Genomic DNA, 22276 nt, shown 5'->3' with positions numbered 1-22276 from the left:
ATGGACTCAACCTAAAAAAATCCTTTTCTCTTTTACACTTTGCTGTGTAGCACTTGCAGTTGTGTATGCCTCCATAGAACCATATTTATGCCTAGCATAACATCAGGTTCTCTGTAAACAATGACAAATTCATGTACTACTTTCTGTACTGCATAGTTAACTGTACATGGTAACGCCATCTTATGTGTGAAAAGCGGCTTCTAAACTTGCTAAAGCTGATTAAATTTCAGTTTATTTTTTAAAAGGGAAGCAAGAGGAAGATGAAGGCAAGGGGAGTATTTGCTAGTGTTCCTTAATCACCGTCTTTGTGTGCTGGTGTTTTTGAAGAGTCGTGAAGATGAGTGCTCTTGTTGCAGATCTCTCCTAGAACTTAAGAGCGGGAGATGTTGATAGCTGTCAGTGCAGATGGGGAGCTGGTGGGAGTTTGGCGTCCCAACAATCTGCACAGCCACAGGTTTAGCCACCCCTGTGTGAGAGATGCAAGGATGCTACTTCATCATGGGACATGCCCCTTACAGGATGCATCTGAAGAATACATGCAGGTCCCACTTTCTGAACACAATGCGTTCCCAGGAAATTATTTGTTAGGCAAGCGTTTGCATATAACGAGCTGATGATTTCCATTGTTTCCTGTGAACAAATCACAGATTAGGAATGTTCACAATCTGACTCCCTCCCTGAAATGGCTGCCGCTGACCAGCAAAACAGAAATAAGTAAGGAAGTGGGCAAACTCTGGTTGTTTGGATATCTGAATCAGCTGTCTGTGTAGCAAGGTTTGGGTATGATTCTTGGTGTTCAGCTAGCAGATTTTGGATAACTAGTGTTCTGATAGCGGCACCTGCATGTATATTTAATTCCTAAAAAAGAATTTAGCTTCTGAATTCCAGCTTGGGCAATGTCCACTTGCATAAGTGGGACTTCCTCTCATCCTCCATGTGCCCTCTTGTCCTTGAGACAAGTTAAAGCCTTAGAAGCGTCTCCCAAACTTGGTTCTCGAGTTGTTTTTGGACTACAATTCCTATCATCCCTGACCACTAGTTCTAGCTAGGGATGATGGGAGTTGTAGTCCAGAGACAACCGGAGAACCAAGTTTGGGAGACGCTTCTAAGGCTTTAACTTCACCTTTAGAAATACCACCACCTTTTGCTGCATGTCTGAATCCTCATTTAAAAAATACTGCCCAAGTGTAGCTGCAGAGTGTGCTGAACCTGAATAGGTATTTCAGTCGTGGGGAACCAGTAGATTCCCTGTGCTGGACTCTCAACTCCCATCAGCCCCAGCCAATATGCCAATATACCAATTATGAGAGACTGGTAGGAGTTTTAGTTCTGCAACATCTGGAGAACCTCAGGTTCCCCACCTTTGATGTAGCGTAACCGAGGCTGAAACGGCACCCTTTGGAGTTCAGCAGCTATGCTCCTTCCTTCCCAGGACGTTGCCTTATTCTCTGGTTGCTGTTCATTTATAAAAAAAATACTACCATCTCCATAGGGTTTATAGGATAGCCTAACTATCAGTGTTGCTGGAGGAGACTCTTGAGAGTCCCATGGACTGCAAGAAGATCAAACCTATCCATTCTGAAGGAAATCAGCCCTGAGTGCTCACTGGAAGGACAGATCGTGAAGCTGAGGCTCCAATACTTTGGCCACCTCATGAGAAGGAAAGACTCCCTGGAAAAGACCCTGATGTTGGGAAAGATTGATGGCTGGACAGTGTTCTCGAAGCTATGAACATGCTCTGGTCCATGGGGTCACGAAGAGTCAGACACTACTAAATGACTAAACAACAACACCTATTAGTGTTATCAAAGAACCTGAATATTTGTCAGCAAACTAAACAGTCCTGCTATTGCTACTAGCACATGCATAGGCAAACCTGGCCCCCCAGATGTTTTGGGACTACAGCTCCCATCATCCTTGGCTAACAGGACCAGTGGTCAGGGATGATGGGAGTTGTAGTCCCGAAACATCTGGAGGGCTGAGTTTGCCTATGCTTGTACTAGCACCTCACTTTTGGTATATATGACTGAACCTGACAGTCAGTGAGCTGGATGAGTTGTAGCAGCAAGTAGGCATTTTACTTGTGCTGTAGGAACAGGAATGGAATCTGCTAATCACAGTTGCTGGGTCCCCATTTCCACCATTCATTGAGGACAATTCTAAGCTGCTCAGTTGGTGCCATTTTAGACATTGGAGGCAGGTCCCTATCATAACTGCTGTTCCCTTTGTAAGGTGGAACGGTCAAGCCCTCTTCCAGCATCGAGGGCAGGGTGGTTGGGATGAGTGTACTGGTTCCATCCCAAAGTTGCCATTCTGGTTGCCTTCCACCTTCTGAAGGAGGGAGCCCCAACGAGTACAGAAAGCTCTCTACAGATTTCCCTTGGAACCCTGGAAAATCAAGGATGCAAAAGACAGGAAGCCTCCATGATCATAGGATGCTCCCTACAGACGATCACTTTTTGTGTGGGAATAAGATGCCGGTGGTGCTGTAGGTTGAACTACAGAGCCTAGGACTTGCCGATCAGAAGGTCGGTGGTTTGAATCCTGTGACGGGGTGAGCTCCCATTGCTTTGTCCCTGCTCCTGCCAACCTAGCAGTTCGAAAGCATGTCAAAATGCAAGTAGATAAATAGGTACCACTCCGGCGGGAAGGTAAACGGCGTTTCCGTGCGCTGCTCTGGTTCACCAGAAGCGGCTTAGTCATGCTGGCCACATGACCCGGAAGCTGTACGCCGGCTCCCTCGGCCAATAAAGCGAGATGAGCGCTGCAACCCCATACTGGACCTAATGGTCAGGGGTCCCTTTACCTTTAAGAGCACATTTATCCCCCATGACTCCTTGCATGGTTACTGAAATTGTGGGCAGGAGATTATCCTTGAAAGCTAGCATTGTAAATAAGTTCTACATTACTGAAACAGCAGCTGCATTTGCCACAGTGACCAGAAAATTGCAAGTATGCTTTATGATTAATTTTGATATTTGAGTTGAATTTTATATATGGTAAGTTCTGTGGCTATGGATCTCGAATGGTTTTAAAATACGATGCTAATGCACATTTTGTAAATGTGATGTAAACGGGTGTGGGGTTTGCAAAGGACTTTGCTTATTGCAACACAGTATTTCTTCATCACTCCATTCACTTGGGTCGTAAACTTGCATGAATGGATGGAGAGTTTGAGGCATGGAAGGGACACGCAACTCTCCTTCCATTTCTGGAATTGCAAAAAATAAGAGCCAAGGGAACAAAACTACAGCAGCTTCCAACAGGTAACCTCCTGCCTTTGAAAATAATAGCACTTCCCTATGAGAAAAGCACCACAATCGCTTCTTTCAAGTACTTACTGTTTCAACCAACTCCCAATTCTGATTTGCTTTGCGCAGGTTCCGAAGACCTTTTATCAGCAAGAAATGTCTTGCAACCTGTGGCTGGTTTGCAAAAATTGGGAGCTCTGCAAGAACCATCAACAGATCTGTTGCCTGCATTGCACTGAGGTTGCCCGATAAAACATACAATCATTAGGTGATTGTCTTGCATTATCACGTGGGAGTGAAATATAGATGCACCTTTTGATGAAACTACAATATTATTTTAAAAAAAGATTTATTCATTCATTCTGCCTTTATGTACAACAGTTACAGAATACTGTACAAAAAAAGAGATAGTTGTCATTGCTTTGAATTTTTGTGCATAAACAGCTCGGATAGGTTTCACATTCAATTTGAGTGTCCTTGCCAAACAGGCAGCGAAACATTCAGTATACCTCCAAGGTATAGAAGCGATGAACCAGTTTTACAGGTTTCTCCAGAGTAACATTGGTTTAAAAATGCTGTTATCTAGGTAGGTATTTCATTAAAAGACCAGCCAGCCCTATTGCACCTCTGTCCCCAATAAAAAGGGTAAAATACCCACCATGGCCATCAGCTTGTGGGAGGTTCTTTATTATCAGTTGTGTTGTTTTATATCCCTTGCTTAAAGGTGGCTCCCACCACCACCCCCTGCCCAAAATTCCCTTCTCTAAATCTAAACCTTTTAGCACTTTATAGAGCATTGGCCTTCAGCAAATACATTGAGACCCTCAGCTGGGTTAGGCCTTGCTCTAAAGCCATTCACAGTAGTAGCAGCAACACTGCCATTTTCTTCTGGGCTTGCACGTTCTTGAGAGAAGAGCAGCAGAAAAATAACAAGGAGAAGAGCGAGCATATAAAGGAGGAAAGACATAAAAAGAAAAGGAATAGGTCTCACATTGAAGGCATGGCAAAGACAGAGTTTCTCAAAGTTGGGTCTCCGGTTGTTTTTGGACCACAATTCCCATCATCCCTGACCACTGGTCCTTGTGGCTACGGATGGGAGTTGTAGTCCAAAAGCAGCTGGGGACCCCAGGGTTAAGAGAACCATGGTTGGGGAAGAGCCATGGCTGAGTGGCAGAGCATCTGGTTGGTCAATCCCCAACATCACCAGGCAGGGCTGGGAAGGAGACTCTTGTCTGAAACCGTGGAGAGCTGATGCCAGTACTGAGCCAGATGGAGCAATCATCCGACTCGACATAATACAGCTTCCCAATCGTGCTTTGGATATGAAGGGTTTTGAGGAAGACCCCCTTTCAATAAACCATGGTTAACACAAGTGACTCTTGACTAAGAAGTGTTTGCCAACAGGTTCTCTGCATTGCCCTGTACGAAATAGAGATGTGAATATAACTCCTGCTCCCCCAGTTTTTCTAATTGGGTCAGATCTAGGAGTTATTTGCCTTGTGGAGCTTGGAATTCCTCTGGCTTTTGACCTTAGGAATTTCATGCTACCTTGCACATTGTTCTGCTCACATGGGAAGCGTTGAAAGTAAGGTTCACAAAAGGGGTCAAACCATTGCAAGAGGTGTTGAAATTTTGGGAGGTTGGATAGTTACAATGGAATGGTCTTGGGGGTGGGGTGCACATTTTTATTTTTATTTATTACTATTTTGTTGAAAATAATAAAATAATAAATCAACTTAATAATAATAATAATAATAAAAGGTTCACAGAGAACAAAACTTGGAAAGAGGAAGTATCCTCTAATTATTCCAAGGGAGAATTCCTGGCTTTCTTTTCCTAGCTTCAAATGTGTGGAAATTAGTCAAGGGCTATGCTTCCATTTCAATTTTACCTCTGTCCGTAGGATGTTTCTACACCAGAATTAAGAACACCTTTGAGGACTAGGAGGAAGGCTTGGGGACATGCCATGGGTTATGCAGGGCTTGTCTAAAACCACCTCCACAGGTGGCAACATTATGCCCCTAACAGAGCAATAGGACCTGTAACGTTCGTATCTGGCCTCAATGAAGTATGGTAAAATTCTCCTTCACTTGGCAGGGTAAAAGAAGACAGGTTTACAGCTCTTGGTAGGCTCTTAATACTGGTGACTGGCCAACAGCGATGGCTCCAAAGCATGACTCTATGCATACCTCTTCAAAAGTATTTGGAGTTCAATGAGACTCATAGCCAGCTAAGAGGAGATAAGACTGCAGCCTAAGCCTCTTGTCTCTAAAGAAAAGTAAATCTCACTCACTGACCATCCAGCTAATTTGCACGGATTCTAACGAACGTTTGAGGTCAACAGAGCTAGAACAACATACATGCCAGTGTTGAACCGTATGACAAATGTCCTGTTTGTTCCTGCACGACAGAACTTCTCCTCCACAACCATTCCACAGGGTGGGGGAAACCCCAGAACAAACTTGGGAGCCCTGCGAGGGGAGAAGTTCTATGGCCCAAGCAGAAGCTGTGGTGCAAACGGGACAACGTTGTTGGGCATAGCCCTGCGGAATAGGCCAAAAAGTTGCCAGAGGCTCTCTTGATAAGCTTGCCTTCCAAACTGCACTGTAACAAGAGAGAGATGAGGAGCTACAAAGGTGCTATATTGTCAATATGCACCTGCATCTTTCACACCTGCACTGGGAAGCTGCAGCCTTATAGATGTTGCTCATGTAAAAGTCCCATGGCCCTTGCTCACGCTGGCTGAGGTTAATGAAGCCCTGCTTTGCTCCCTCTCATTATAGTTAGGTATCATTCAATGCTGTGCTGACACACATCCCAGTCTCAGGAATGACAACTTTCAGCTCTGCAGCTCACTTTCCTCACAACAATCAGCGCTGTTAAGCTTTCTGGATAGGGATGCCTTGCATTATGCAGCAACTAGCAAGGTAGGTAAGCTTTATCAGAAGTGCATAGGACTTTCCTGCGTTCCTGAATGATTTTTAGTGCAACCTGCAGTACATTAGGAAAAGGCAAATTGCATCCTTCGTTGCTTGTCTAAGTGCATATACATGCACACACTCACAGAGGAGTCAGGCGCTTCCTGTCAAAAGTACAGCAAAACGGGGGAAGTGGGAGAACCCAGCAGGAACCCAGCTAAGAAACTTCACAACCAAGAGAAAAAGAAGGATGTTGATATGCTGTACTGAAAGGTTCACAGTATGTGGGATTTCCAATGACTAACGCACCAGCCTTGATAGCAAGAACAGTAAATGCTCAAGCATGTACCATTTACGGAATTTCTCATGGTAAGAAGAGTCAGGGACAGGGACCTGCAGGCCTTCAAATAGTGTAGGCCAGAGGTTTCCAAGCTTTTTGATTCCACTGCTCCCTTGACCAACTACATTTTTTTCTGGGGCACCCCTGTGGGACTCAGGAGCCCAGTTACGTCACCCCCTTGGCTGCAGAGCTGGCAGCCTCTCGTTCCTTTTCAAACAGCCTCCCTTGCGGAGTGTTCCCTCAGCCTCCTCGCCTCTCTCCCTGGAAGCCCTCTGGGCAGCCACTGCTGCTACTCCTAGTCTCTGAGCTTCCCCCCACTGCCCCAAAGAGAAGTGCCTCCTCAGACTGCCCCACAGGGGGCTGGGAAGCACCCCTTGGCCTGCCCCAGAGGCACCATCCGCTTGGGGAGCTTACAGCCAGGGCTGCAGCAACGAACAGCTGTGCAAGCCTTTGGGAGGCAGAGACATGAGAGGGCAAGGGAGGAGGAATAGAAGGAAAGAGAGTCAGAGGCCAGTGTTGCCCATGGCACCCCTGACTTTCATTCAAGGCACCCCAGGGTGCCACGGCACACTGGTTGAAAACCACTGGTGTAGGGACACAAGTTCCCTGATTCCCAGTCACTGAGTATTGCTGGTGGGATTCTGCCTAACAAAGGGGTGATTAGGCAATGGCTTTAGCGCCACCTGAAGCCAGGTTTTCCAGCACATCTGGATTCCTCTCTCTTTTCGTGCTGTGAGGGCAGGGGATTAAAACTGCTTGGGTGAACATTAGGGTTGCCATAGGTCCGGAATTTCCCGGACATAGCTGGAATCAGAAGCAGTGTCCGGGTGGAAATCAGCTAAAATGTCCAGGAAAATCTGGACGTATGGCAACCCATGCCAGCAGTGTCAAGTTTTTTTTTGCAGATTTTCATTAAAAATAGCTCCAAAAAGTCAACAACTTTGGGCAAAACTAAAAAAAAGCTGGACTTTCAGCTTTTGAAATATGGCAACATGTCCTGATCTTGACGAGGTTTCCTAATGCACTTAGCAATTCCTCTCTACATCTTCCCTCTCAAAACGGAAAGGTCAGAAATGGAGCCAGTCCACTGAGACATTCAGAGAGGGAGTTTTGTGTGCTTGCCCTTGCCCCCCTCCCTCCGTTTTATCCCACACACTTTCAGGCAAATGCCTGAATAAGGCTCACATCTCTATTCAAGCAGAAACACGTAAGGCAAAGAAAACCCATCCTGCTAGAATGTGCGCCAGCTGCCTTGCCATCCCAACATGCATGGCGCCATTGTCTGCAAGGGAAACCCACCAACATTCAACTGTGCAAGCATAACGTGCTGCACAGAATCAGGACCCCAGTGCTGCTCCCTGCCCCTTCTCCACCATTTATGCATGGAGAATGCTTGCATATGGGCTTATATCAATACTGAATGGGAATAGGGTAGGCTGGGGGTCTTTTATGAGGTTTGTAGCAGCAGCTAGGCCATGTGCCAAATAATGAACTGCTGGAAGGTAGGATGAGGTCTATTATTATTTTTTTAAGACAATGTTTATATATATATATATAAAAAGCAAGTCCTCTTATTACCTGGATTTCTAGAACAGATCTGCTGCTTTCATATAGGAGGTGAAATCCTAAGTAATGATAAAAGGATGCTTTATACAGACAGAAATTTACAGTTTCTACATCCAGATTTTTTTTTAAAAAAAAAAGAAAGGAAAAAATAAAATAAAAAGAAGATCACTTGCTTCCGTTTGGGAATCTAAAAGCTTGAAGGCTGCTGGATCGCCGGGCCAGCCTCACATCCACTTAGATCGCCTCGGATCTGGTTCTCTTCCGACCTCATGTACATGAGGAAGACAGTGACTGTGGCAAAAGTAGCAGCATTCACGGGGAAAGCTCGAAGCAGCGTGGAGGTGAGGCCTCTTGTGAATACCCTCAAGCCTTCGGCGTGGTAGCTTTTCCTGACGCAGTCCAGAATGCCGTGGTAGCGCACAATCCCGCCGACCCCATCTGCTTGGAGGCGAGACTTGATCACGTCTACGGGGTACGTGGAGAGCCAGGAGACAATCCCAGACATGCCTCCCGCCAAGAGCAGTTTGGGGATGATGTAACTGTCCTCCGCCTCGCATCCCAAGTACCTGGTGAGGCAGTCGTATGTCAGGAAGTAGAAGCCAAAGCTGGGCGTCTCCCTCATGAACGTGGAGACCATCCCCCGGTTGATGCCTTTCAGCCCTTCCTTCCGGTAGATCTTGACCAAGCAGTCCAGGGAGTTTTTGTAGTTCTTGGACTTCAGCTTATATTCGCCCGTCCCTTGCAGCTGCATCCGCGTCTTAGCCAGCTCCATGGGGCAGCAGATGACGCACTGGATGGCGCCAGCTGCGGAACCGGCAAGGAACTGGTTCATTGGAGTGTCCTTTCCGAGAGCACGGAGTGTGTTCCCTTGAACGCCGAACACGAGGGCGTTGATGAAGGTAAGTCCCATCATAGGTGACCCAATGCCTTTGTAAAGTCCAAGGGTCTAGGAGAGAGAAAACAGAAGGGAGAAATTGGCATTTGGTGAACCATCTTCACAATTCAAAATGTTACTGCTGACCTTTAAAGCTCGCAATGGCCTCGGCCCAGTATACCTGAAGGTATACCCATCGTTCTGCCCGGACACTGAGATTCAGCTCCAAGGGCCTTCTGGCAGTTCCCTCTCTGCAAGATGTGAGCTTACAGGGAACCAGGCAGAGGGCCCTCTCGGTCTTGGCGCCCGCCCTGTGGAATGTCCTCCCAGCAGATGTCAAGGAAATAAACAACTATCTGACTTTTAGAAGACATCTGAAGGCAGCCCAGTTTAGGGAAGTTTTTAATGTTTGATATTTTATCACTTTATTGTTGTTGTTGGTATTCTGTTAGGAGCTGCTCAGGGTGGCTGGGGGAACCCAGCCAGATGGGCAGGGTAGGTATGAATGAATGAATGAATGAATGAATGAATGAATAAATAAATAAATAAGAAAGACTTGGCTAATATTAGCCAAGTCATTTTTATTCAGTTCTTTTTAAAAACATCAGATTTAATACCAAATTCCAAAGTCAACTTCCTACCTTTCCAGGTTGCATTATACGTATTTATTCCACAATACTTTCATTACTGTTATATTTTATTTTGCATCCACTGCTGAAAATGTAATCCTGCCTGTGATTCCATTTAATGCATAAAAATCTTCACAGCCTTCAAAATGTTTCACTTGAAGGTTCCTGCAACCTTCTCTTCCGGTTAGGAAATAGGTTAGGCTAGCATCACCCCACGTGAGACCATTCATCTATCTAGTTAAGTGGTACAAAAAGGCAAAGGTAAAGGACCTCTGGACGGTTAACTTCAGTCAAAGGCGACTATGGAGTTGTGGCGTTCATCAGGCTGAGGGAGCCAGCGTTCGTCCACAGATAGCTTTCCGGGTCATGTGGCCAGCATGCCTAACCCCTTCTGATGCAACAGGAAACTGTGATGGAAACCAGAGCGCACGGAAACGCCATTTACCTTCCTGCTGCAGCAGTACCTATTTATCTACTTGCACTGGTGTGCTTTTGAACAGCTAGGTTGGCAGGTGCTGGGACAGAGCAATGGGAGCTCACCCCGTCACGGGAATCCGCATCTGCCAACCTTCTGATCGGCAAGCCCAAGAGGCTCAGTGGTTTGACGACAGCACCACCTGCGTCTACATTGTCTGGCAGACAGCAGCATTTCCCAGCCCTACCTGAAGACTGAACCTGGGAACTTCTGCATGCAGGGCAGAGGCTCTGTCGCTGGGCTATGACCCTGCCTCAGCTAACCAGTAAGAATTCAGAAATCTCAATCCTTTTGTCAACACGCCTTCCCTCAAGTTATTTCTCCCTGTGTCATGACAATGTTGTTTGAGTGGGTATGGATAGCAGTTGCAACAAGAAAGCTTTAAGTTGAGTTGGAAATAGACATTTATTATTATCTGCCTCCTTTACTTCCTTAGGGCATGCACACCCTTCAGTAGCTCAGTCAGCTAGAGCATGGTGCTCTTAATGCCATGGTTGCAGGTTTGATCCCCATATGGAACAGCTGCATATTCCCACACTGCAAGGGATCAGATTAGATGATCCTCAAGATCCCTTCCAACTCTACAATTCTATGATCCCAACTTTAAAGACTTAGACAGTAATCCCTTCTGGGCAAGGGATGGAGACAGGCAAAATTGCCACAAACTTCTCTGAACCCACAATAACTCATAGGGTGGGGGTCAAAATGTCCCATTGGGCTCATAGAAGGGCTTTGAAGCCAGCAAAGCCGTCTGCTAATGAAAAAGAGGATGCAATTTTTCAAAGAATCCCCATCTGCCTTCAGCCCTCAGCCACCACAAACCAGCTTGAGAGTTGGGGCCCCTCACAGTGTTTGAGCATCTGCTTTGCATGCAGAAGGCCTCAGGTTCAGTCCTCAGCATCCTCTGGCAGAGCTGCAAGAGACCCCTCTCCCAAACCCTGGAGAGCTACTGCCAATCGGTGTAGACTATTCTAAACTAGATGGACCAATGGTCTAACTCGTTATAAAGGTGCTTTCTATGTTCCCAAGACCGTGCCCAGCCTCTGTTTAGTTATCTTTCCCCTTAATGTGAGGAGAAATCCCAGCACACTTGAATGCTATCTTGAAACAAACCCCCACATCCTAAGGATGCTCACATCTTAAAAGGAGCTGCAACGTTTGGTGGGGTTTGTTTTATGAAAACCAAACTTCATGACCCCATTTCATATGGCACAGGGGCAAATATGTTGTGCTTAAACTCCATGAATAACATTAGAAAGCTCCTTCTGTCCCACTGAATTAGGTTCACTTTTCCTAAGTACTCCTTCGGAAATAGCTGCATTTAAAATCAGTACCTGGTAACTATATCTCAAAGAGTTTTTCTGGGCTACAGTGGTACCTCGGGTTAAGAACTTAATTCGTTCTGGAGGTCCGTTCTTAACCTGAAACTGTTCTTAACCTGAAGCACCACTTTAGCTAATGGGGCTTCCCACTGCCGCCACCGCACGATTTCTGTTCTCATCCTGAAGCAAACTTAACCCGAGGTACTATTTCTGGGTTAGTGGAGTCTGTAACCTGAAGTGTCTGTAAGCCGAGGTACCACTGTATTTGTCTTCCATCTATCATAAAGTTCTCAAAAACCGTACAGAATCGTACAACTGCGGCAACTGGTTGAGTACTTGTAAACGTATATTGGTGTGTGTACAGCTACGGAGGAGGCAGAAAGTTGATGACAGCAGCAACTGGCCATGTCTCCACCCCCATTGTTCTGCCTGGACACTGAGGTCCAGCTCCGAGGGCCTTCTGGCACTTTCCTCCCTGTGAGAAGTGAGGTTACAGGGAACCAGGCAGAGGGCCTTCTCGGTTGTGGCGCCCGCCCTGTGGAACGCCCTCTCAGCAGATGTCAAGGAAATAAGTAACTATTTTACTTTTAAAAGACAACTGAAGGCGGCCCTGTTTAGGGAAGTTTTTAATGTTTGATGCACTATTGTTTTTAATATTTGGTTGGAAGCTGCCCAGAGTGGCTGGGGAAACCCAGCCAGATGGGTGGGGTATAAATAATAAAGTATTATTATTATATGTCAAGTCATGACTAAGGAAGCGTCACATGACTGCCCATGTGGCTCTTTGACCAGCCAAGGAGCAGTCGCATGATTAATGGCTAGCTGCGGATGGGGAAGCCCCTCTTCCGATCACGCTTCCATTAGCATTTGGAAGAAAAGTCCATCATTGCGGCATGAGGAGTATTTATTGTGGCCAATTGGGGATCTTCCCTTACTGACCTGTAGAGCTATTTCGACACGTCCCTTAGGGAAGTTACTTAACTTTGGTTTCACTTCCCATTCAGTTATCAGATGCTAGTTACATCTGGGCAGGAGCGAAGCAAGATTAAGTTGTGCCTTCGCACATCACGAGCCCCTTCGTAGGGAAAACTGGCACACCAGGAACATGACTAAGCTAAACCTCTCTCTGATCTGCAGGGAGCCAAATTCCAAGGCAACTGTTACGGGTGTTGTGAGGAACTTCCCCTGCTTTAAAACAGGGGTAGAGGGGCATCTCTCAACCCAAGGGCCACAAAGCCCTGCTGGGCTACATTCTAGGGCCACATGCCAATCGTGGGGGTGGGGGAAGAGGCAAAAGTGGGTTGGTGAGGGGGTGTGGCCTGGGGAGAGTGCTGATGGCCACAGAAAGAGGTCTGGAGGGCCACATATGGCACCTGGGCCTAAGATCTCTGCTTTTAAGAAAACCACCCACATATTGTGGTCCTGATAAAAAAATTGCCCACAATCCTCACCACTAGTTTGCAGTGCCAATGTTGATTAGGGCCCCTAATCAGGTGCTGTTTGTAGTTTAATTTCTTTAGTTTGGTGTTGCATTTATCCTTTTTTCCCTAATTTGTCCCTTTGTTTCTTAGAGTTACTTTTGGGTTTTTTTCTCATGGGGGTCTGCTCTGCAAGTCTTCTCTGTTCCCCATTCCAAAGTGGAAGAGTCTAAGACTCATTCTCGGGGCAACGGCTCTAATAATTTGCTCCAGTGAGAGCAGGAAATATGCCAGTTATGGTGTGTGTGAGATGGCTAAAAACCAGTTAATGTGCCTGTACTTTACTTTTATAAGCCGAAACATTGAGCTAACTAGTTTCCACTGGAATCCATTTAGGCGAACTTCATTTTAACCGTAGCGATCGAACAACTGTCCGCCTTTCTATAAGGCACTTTTTGTACAGTCGTAAAAACAATAAAATCACGGTATAGAAACAAAATAATGAAAGAGATGGCACAATAAGCATCTACTAGTTAAAAACCACAAAAAAGGTTTTTTTAAAAACAGCAGACTTTAAAGCAAATGGCATCAGCAACAGAGGCAATTAAATCCTAATGGAACGTTAAAATTCTCACGAGATGCACTGAAATAAAATAGTCATCATTGTCCAATCAGTGATGTGACCAGACCCCACCCTGGGAGGCTGTTCTACTACTGAGAAGGACCTCCACAAGGACACTCTTGATGGTGAGGGAACCTGAAAGAGTGGCTTGGATCTAGAATGGAGTTCTTGAGCCAAGTCCTGTGGGGGGAGGTGATTCTTGAGATATTCTTTGATAGTTTAGAACTTTAAAGAGCAAAGAACAGCACCTTGAATGGAGCCTGGAAGCCATCTAGAGACCAGCACCCTAGAAGAAGATCAGCTAACATGAGCTGATGGAGCAACTCGGGTCATAACCCCTGACAACTACAGTCTATCCGAAATTTCTGAATCGTCTTCAAGGACAGCACATTGCAATAATCTAACCTGGAGGTGAAGAGATCAGGAAAGACCTCAGGCTGATCTGATTCCTCCAAGAAAAAGAGTCTATTTGGCATAGCAGATGAAGTTGGCTGAAGGCACTTTTGGCCTTCAGCTGTCATCTAGGCGTCCAAGTGAAAGGGGAACCCAAGGGTCAGATCTCTAATTAAAATTTGTAGTGTGAGAGCTGTAACGGGCTAGTTAATGCAAGATGTCAACCACAGATCGTGTGAGAGGATCCAGGTGGAGCTCCTCTGCACAGCCGCATTGCAAACTCCTCCCATAGGAACAATAAGAACAGCCTGCTGGATCAGGCCAATGGCCCATCTAGTCCAGCATCCTGTTCTCACAGTGTCCAACCAGATGCCTGTGCGAAATCTTCAAGCAGGACCTGAGCACAAGGACACTCTCCCGCACCTGTGGTTTCCAGAAACTGGTATTCTGGTCTAGGAATCCAAAGTGGCCTGGCGAATTCTGAAGTGACATGAAAGGTGACAGGAAAAGAGCCTTGCTGCTGCTGAAGCAGCTCCTGTGACACCCATGGTGAAAAGGAGCTCCTAGGCTTTATTCATGAAAGGCTCCTTCTCCCTTGAATACAGTGCAAAACACAAGTGAAGAGCACAATCACTGAACAAGCTACTCACCGTCTCTTGCTTTATGATGGACTGAAAACAGTGCAAGGTCCCCCGGTAAAGTGGCTTCTCCACATTTTGAACTTGAAGGCGTACCTACAAAACGTAGTGAGAATTTGTTGGCATGGCAAACAAAATAAATGAAAATCAGCAGGCAGAAGTATGACAGCACCTTTGACTGGGCACACATAAGGTGCATCGATGTGCACCCAGTCCTGACACCACAGTGCCATAGAAGGCAATTTAAAAAATGGTCAGTATTTTGGGAGTCACTCAGTTTAGTGCTCAAGTCTGCATGAGATGGGAATGATTAATAGGGGATGGTGCTTGTCCCCCTTACTTCAAGCTATCTGAGGTTTCATTAGCACATGTCATTATTCTCAGCTATGAAATAAGGCCAGCGAGGATCTACTCAGTGGTCATGAATGGCCAAGTTTAAAGGATGTTAGTTGAGGTCCATAAACAGCTACTTGTCTGGTTGCCTATGATGAACAAGAATATTCTACAGGTGATCACAAATGGAGTTCATAGTTTTTCCTTTTAGACCGCAGCTAACTAACAGATATGTGAAATATATCCACTTTTTATGAACCCTAAATCTTAAAGAAGCTGCCGGTAATTTAGACAATAGAGTCAGAAAATCCTGCTTTGAGGGACCTACAGTTTTTTTAACCAATAATGCTTTTTTAAGCATTGTGGGGCAGTCTCTCTTTGCGGCCTGTTAAAACATTACCACGCAGATGCTCTAAGGTTCTTACATTTTTGCCATAATGCAATTTTCTATACCATTCCCATTACATTATGCCAGTTTCCTTCTTTCAATACTGCTGAAGCTGAACCCTGGCATATAAAAACACTTAAAATTCGAATTGAAAACACACACTGAGAGTGAACCCCACAGACCAACCAAGTACCAATACCTAAAAATGCATCAATACATATATGGTTATAACATTTGTGTGTGGCAGGGGGGGGAATAAATAAATAAATAAATAAATATATTAAAAGTGGGAACCTCAATTTAAGGAGTGGCTGAAAACAGAATTCACAAGTTTTGTTCCACATAGTACATATATAAAATCTTTTTTAAGCACGTAAAAAAGCATATAAAATCTTTTTAGTGCACTCTAGGAAAACGAATGCAAAACAAAGTCAGGTTTTCTTTTAAAAGCTCGTATTCAAAATAAACCTTGCATACTGCAAATCCCCACCCCCTCCACTTCAGAGCACGAGAAACATTTTTAAACTAAAAAGGAAAAAAAAAAAAAGAAAGAGGAAGGGAATAAACTACATATGGTTTCCTGGTAATTTTTATTATTATTTTTTGTTGTCTTTATAAAACTTGAACTAATCATACATGTTGGAAAAAATTAAGACCGAGAGAAACAGAAGGTTCACCTGGTCTATACTTACTAGGTAACTCTCCCGTGATGAGGCTTATCTGTCATCTACAACAAAGTAACACTTTTGCTGTTAATGAAGACAGCCCCTAGCTCAGAAAGTAAAGGCAGTTAAGCAACAAAGCAATTGTACACATTACATCAACAAACTGGGGGGGAGGAGGAGGAGCAGGAAAGGATTTGCCACTCGAAGAAGACCTGCTTCAGGTTCAGTTCAACATCTCTGATGTTTTTTCATCTCCCCCACCAGGTTCCCACAAAACCCAGACATTGCTTTATCTGTGCAACTAGTGGAAAAAACAAGCTTCAGAGAGGAAATTAAGCTTTGCTTTGGATCCCTCCCCAAGATGTATTTATAGTCTCAAAATGAAAATTTGCTTTAAAAGATAAATTTAAAAAATAAAATGAAAGCTAAGAAATGTTTAGCCATCCAGACTCACAAGGAAAGAGTTATAGGGCTTAATGCAGCAACACGAGATTTAGATCTGCATAAACTGCCTTTGTACAAGACCAGGTTATTATTACCTAGCAGATTAAAGTACGGTAAGTTAGTCTAATATTTGCAATCCTGTGCAGACTTTCTTGGGAACAAGTCCCCCGATGGGAATGACTTCCAGTAAACGTGGACAGGATATGCAACTGGTAACTGACAGCACGATCCTCTCTAATGGTCCACTCGGAAATAAGTCCTGTTAAGTTCACTTACTCCCATGATAAGTGTGTATAGGATTGCAACCTTAAAACAGAATCCCTCTCTTTGCATTGTTAGTAATGTCATTGTACCTTCAACAACATGGTAGCAAGTTAACTGAGGGATTTGTATATTGCCATCATAATTAACTAATACCCCATCCCTGAATACATTGGCTTTGCAAGTATGCTCAATGGAATGTGCTTCTAAGTAAATGCATTTCCTGGTCCCAAGATGTGGTCCGAGGGCACATGCTGCAGGCACCACTCTGAAGCTAAGCAGATATGAGTCTGGTCAATGCCTGGATGGGAGACCGCCTAGGAATCCCATGGACACCACCTTGGGTTCCATGATGGAAGAAAGGTGGGATAGAAATATACTAAAATAAAAATAAAAAATAGGTTTCAGTTCAGGGTGCCAAACTATGCCTTCACCCTCTCAGTTAAGACCAATTCCATTAAGTTAAAAAAGAAGAAGTGAAGAAGATTAAGAAAACCAGACAGTCAGAGTTTTGGTTCTGCAAACATGTCCATAAAATGAAGGATCATAGTATTATCCCCTATGGGACAAAATGGGATTCAACGGAAATTCAACGGAATCAATGGAAACGGTTTCTCAAGCAAAGGATACACCATTGCATGAAATGACTGAATTTTACAGCTACAAACCAACAGACTTCACATTTCATCCATAATTGTTGCACCTATTAAGTATGGGATGTTTTAAGGTTATGAATGTTAATCAGCACATTTCCTCAGCCAGAAGATCCTTAAACCCTTGCTCCAACCCACACTTAAGCTGAAATTATTGGATTTACTTCATCCTGTGCATGGGTACTCAGAAGTAAGCCCTACAGCGTTCAATGAGGCTTGCTCTCAAGCAAGCGTGCAAATGACTAAAGCCCAGCTTAGACTCATGCATTCCAATCCATGGGCCAGTCCAGTCCTGTTTTGAGATGCTATTTGACTGCTGTACAGGCACAGATTTTAAGTGATATGCCTAATTGGATCTCATTTCCCACCCGCAATCGGCCACTTCTGTTTTGAGTTCAACCAATAAAATGTCAGCTTCCCGGACCAGGGTGGGGGGGGAAAGAGAAAAAGAAGAAGAAAAGTATTTCTTTGTGAGCTCACAATATTTCCCCAAGGGTGGGAGGAAGCATGTTAATTAGCAAGACTGTTTCATCATGTTGCAAACTGTCATCCGGGAAATATAATTAACAAATGTATGTTTCCCCAAAGCGAGTAGGAAAACAAATAATGTAGCAAACAGCAACAATGCACCTTTAAGTGCAGTGCAACCCCCCCACCTGCTTTTTGCATTAGTCCTAAAAATCTGCATTTTCCATAAGCATTTTTGCTAGATGCTGCTGGATTGCTGAGTTAAAAAAAAGGGGGGGGGTCCTGAAGACCCAATAATCAGAGCACTTGAGTCAAGAGGGACTATCAATTTGGAACTTTTTAATCTGCTGCTAATTTGGCTTCACTGTGGGATGTTTCAATGCTTCAGTATGTCTGAAAATCTAATTCAAGATCTCTATACCAGGATTTGGCCTATGAGGATTTTTATTTAATGGGTCCAAAACATCTGAATTCTAAAAAACAAAAACCCTTTCTACTCATAAGGGCTAGTGCTATCTTCGGCCTAAATGTTTAGGATTAAGTAAGCCTGTGGAAAATCAACCCACCTTAACAGTATCGAATGGATGTCCTACCAACACGCCGGCAGCACCTGAAATGAAGAAGGAGGAATTATGAGACAATCTGGCATTCTACCACTATAACCCACCACAGAAGCAACTATTTGCAAAGCACAGAAGACTACAGAAGTCACACGGTTGCTGTCTATAGGACTCAGGTAGGAGGGATGCGGGTGGCGCTGTGGTCTAAACCACTGAGCCTCCTGGGCTTGCTGATCAGAAGGTTGGCGGTTCGAATCCGCACGACAAAGTGAGCTCCTGTTGCTCGGTCCCAGCTCCTGCCAACCTAGCAGTTCGAAAGCACGCCAGTGCAAGTAGATAAATAGGTGCCTCTGTGGTGGGAAGGTAAACAGCATTTCCGTGCACTCTGGTTTCTGTCATGGTGTTCCGTTGCACCAGAAGTGCTTTAGTCCTGCTGGCCACATGACCTGGAAAGCTGTCTGTGGACAAACACTGGCTCCCTTGGCCTGAAAGTGAGATGAACGCCGCATTCCATAGTTGCCTTTGACTGGACTTAACTGTCCAGGGATCCTTTACCTTTACAGGACTCAGCCCTACCATATTTGTGGCTTCCCTCAAAGAATCCTGGGAAATTTAATTTATTAAGGGTGCTAAATGTTGTTTGGAGACTCCTATTCCTCCCTAACAGAGCTACAGTCCCAGAGTTCCCTGGGAAGCAGGACTGATTGCGAAACCGAAAACCCTGGAGAAGAATACCCAGAACAGATGAGTTCTCAAGACCAGTCTGAAGGTCTGATTTGTAGGGGTGACAACCACAATCTTGTTAGAAGGGAGTTCTCTAACTGAGGGTGGGGACACCACCGAGAAGGCTCCGTCTTTCGTGGCTGCCAACCTGACGGATGTTGTAGGCAGTCAAATGAGCAGAGCCTTCAAGGTGCATCTTAACACATGGGGAGATGGGGAAGGAAACTCCAAGCTCATCTTAAGACTGTATCCAATCAACTCATCCTATTCACCCAAAGACCTCTGCTTGTGCACCTCTTCTGACCCCCCCAGTAGAAATTATGGGGAAAGGGTATGGGTTGAGAAGAGGAGGAGAGGAAGTTACATTGCACAAGCAGAGGTCCTTTCACAAAACAGAATAACTTTACTGGATGCAATTCCTAGACTCCAGCTCCCATCAGCCCCAGCCAGTATGGCAGATGACCAAGGATAATGGGAATGACAGTCCCACAATATCTAAAGGGAAACACAGGTTAGCCACTGTATCTGAGACCAAGTGCTAGTGCTCTAATAAGATTGTGGTAAGCATGCAATTGCTGTAGGAAGTGATGCAAGTACTTAAAAAAAACAACAACCCCACATTTTTAAAGCAAGTATTTGAACAAGTATGGCTAGGGGGATTGATGTTTTTCAGCCTACATATTTTTAAATATTTTCTGCATAGCACCTTCAAAAATAAAGCAGGGTTAAAATGTCAACAGGCTCCTGTTAATTTCTTCCTTTAAGGATCCAATTGAGTGCCGCTGTGTTAATCTTATTAAAACCGATTTGGCAAGGACTTAAAAATCACACGCAAAGTGGCATACTTAAAACTGCAGCAGATGAAGATATTAAGTACAGAGTGTTCTACATAACCCCGAACTGTGCCTGCAGAGCGGGGGAGAGAGAAGAGGGAAGTCAACAACAGGAGGGAGAAGGAAAGCCTCAATAGGCTGAAACCAGCCAGCTACTCGCTGTTGTAACTTTCACTGGAGGAAGACGACATCTCCAGAGTCAGACCTGTATTGCTTCATCAAAATCAAGGCAAGGAGACACACACTTTGTTTCTTCTTTCTCTCTCTTTCTCCCCTCAAAACATACAATCTTGGGACATGAGCACCTGCCAAATTGTGTTTTAGCCCACAAGCGGTTATGCCATAATAAAGATGCTAGTTTTTAAGGCGCCATGATCTTTATTATTCTTGCTGCAAGTTCCTAATGCAGCTAAAATAAAAAAGGGGGGAAACCCATCCAGCACTATGAGGAAGCTAACTTTGAAATTGTAGGCTATATCCAAGCAAGTCATACTCAGAGTAGCCATATTCATTATCTTGAATGGGTTTATATTGGCTACAAACTTGTATGATTTTTTTTTGGGGGGGGGGGGGAGGACAGATTGTGTAAAGTGGCTGTCACCACTCCAGCGGTGCACACAATAAGGACACCTCAAGAATTTCAAAGGGGCAGAAATAATAAGATTTGAAGCCCCACACCACAAAAAACAGCGCCATCCTCTATGGGTGTAGCCAGGGAGGCAACTGCTCCCCCTAAACCGAGTAAATAAATAAAATTCTTGACTAAAAGTAGAAATAACCAGAATATTTGAGGTCACTTGGATGGTGTTGTGGTGCGTTCTATCAAAGATCCTGGCAGATTTTTCTGACCACTTGAGGTCAAAAGAAAGGAATTGAAAACAACTGTTGTTGAGGCATTTCATTCCGCCTCTGCCAGACTGAGGGTGATGACAGGTCCTGTCCCCAACATAAATCCTGGCTACGCCCATGCCGCCGCTCCCCCCCAAAAAAAAATGCTAGCAGAGAGGTGAGTGGCATCCCTTGGCAGAAGAAGTCCATTTGTTTCCTTTTTGCTCTGTCCCCACCCAAGAGGAAGGAGGTTCTTGCTTGTCCTTCCAGCACAAGACACTTCAGGAAATTGGTCCACAGCCCCACCTTCCTACAAAAGACAGCCCTATAATAAGGGTTAGAGGGGGGTGGAATGCTAGAGAACTTCCCTTCAGAGGGGTTAGGGGGAGGGGTCAGCTATGAGCCGCGGGGGCGCGCAGAAATACCTTTGCCCAGTTAAGGGAAAGGACCTTGCGCGAGACCACTCCCTCGGCCTCACAAAGCTCACATCTCACAGGGAAGGTTGATGGTGTGCGCTCAGTGGGAAGGGAGAACTGAACTCTGCGCGTGCTCAGAGGCACCCGCTACTTCAACAAGGATCACTTCGACAACAGTAGAGATCCAAGACCCGGCCCAAATAAAATCCCTGGCTCGGAGGGGAAAGTTTCAATAGGAGAAGCCCAAGGAAACAAGGGAGACTGGGCGTCTGAGCGCACAATGCCCGCTTCGATTTCGCGCAGTTCCAGCCCTGTTCGAGGAGGTGGCAGGCAGACCCCCTCGGAGAGTTTCTGGCAGGAGGGAAAAGGGAAGCCGATCGCCGATCGCTGACTCACCGGCTCTGCCTTTATGGGCACCGGTGCAGTGTCGGCGCCGAGAGGGACAATGGCCCCCTCGGGCCTCAGGGACAATGCGGGCAGCGGAGAGAGAGCTGGCGCCGGCGCGCCAAGGCACCGAAGCAAGTCACGGATTTGAGGAGGGAGACAGGGGTGCAAGAAGAGGTAAGGAGGCACCCATCGCGCCAAGGCTTCCCGCGGTGCCTCTTCCTTCCCTTCCAAGCGTGCAATGTGCCCCCACCCTCTCTCGGAGGCAGGCGGACGGGTAGGCAGCACATCCCCGCTGCAGTGCGCCAAGCAACGCGCGCACACACGAGGCTCTCCAAAGGCGCAGACACGGGCAGCCCAGATGCTGTGTCTCTCTCTCGCCCCCGCCCCGGCTTCCTTACATAACTGGATCGCGCAAAGATAGATAACAATAGAGCAGCTCAGCTTCTCCTGGCAGCGCGGAATCGCCCGCCAGCGCTTACCTCCTACGCAGCCTGCGAGGAAATCCAGCGCCATGATCGCGGTCTCCAAAGCGCGCCTTCAAACCCCTTTCGTGCGCCTCGTCCCGCTCCTCTGGTTTCTAATGCACCTCCCGGCTCCGTGCGTAATTATTACGAATTCCTTTGGGGCAGTTCGAGGAGGGGGGCGGCGGGATCGGCTCCCTCGGATCCAGTGAGTAGGAGGGGGGGCGATCTGAGATCTAATGTCAGGTAGCGGTTGTTGCTTAATTCGTTTTCCCTTCGTCGCCGCCTCGCTTGTGCGCGCAGCAAGCCCGCCCGGTGCACCTTCCGAGCCGGCACGATCCACCCTCGCCCGTTGCCAAATCCGATCTGGTCGCTTCTATTTCTGACGCCAGAGAGAGGAGGGGGAGACC

The 22276-nt window shown here is 45.8% G+C and overlaps 2 protein-coding genes across 2 annotated transcripts in view; one reads left to right on the top strand and one right to left on the bottom strand.

Moving 5' to 3' along the window:
* Window positions 1-3583: 3583 nt before the first annotated feature.
* On the bottom strand, window positions 3584-22231 carry SLC25A29 (solute carrier family 25 member 29). Its single transcript, XM_080992335.1, has 4 exons — window positions 21885-22231; window positions 18225-18268; window positions 14459-14542; window positions 3584-9021 (listed from the first exon to the last, which is right to left on the bottom strand). Exons 1-4 carry the CDS (start codon window positions 21916-21918, stop codon window positions 8263-8265), a joined length of 921 nt encoding a protein of 306 aa, XP_080848461.1. The 5' UTR covers window positions 21919-22231; the 3' UTR covers window positions 3584-8262.
* Window positions 21064-22276, top strand: part of SLC25A47 (solute carrier family 25 member 47) — a 41646-nt gene continuing 40433 nt past the window's right edge. Inside the window, exon 1 of the mRNA XM_080992454.1 lies at window positions 21064-21579. Coding sequence (XP_080848580.1) covers window positions 21489-21579 — 91 coding nt within the window. The 5' untranslated portion in view covers window positions 21064-21488. The remainder of the gene's footprint in view (window positions 21580-22276) is intronic.

Source organism: Podarcis pityusensis (genome assembly GCF_964106645.2).
Source record: "Podarcis pityusensis genome assembly, chromosome: 1".
Classification (NCBI taxonomy): Eukaryota; Metazoa; Chordata; class Lepidosauria; order Squamata; family Lacertidae; genus Podarcis; species Podarcis pityusensis.
The sequence above is the reverse complement of the archived record's forward strand: the minus strand, read 5'-3'. Positions and strand labels throughout refer to the sequence as shown.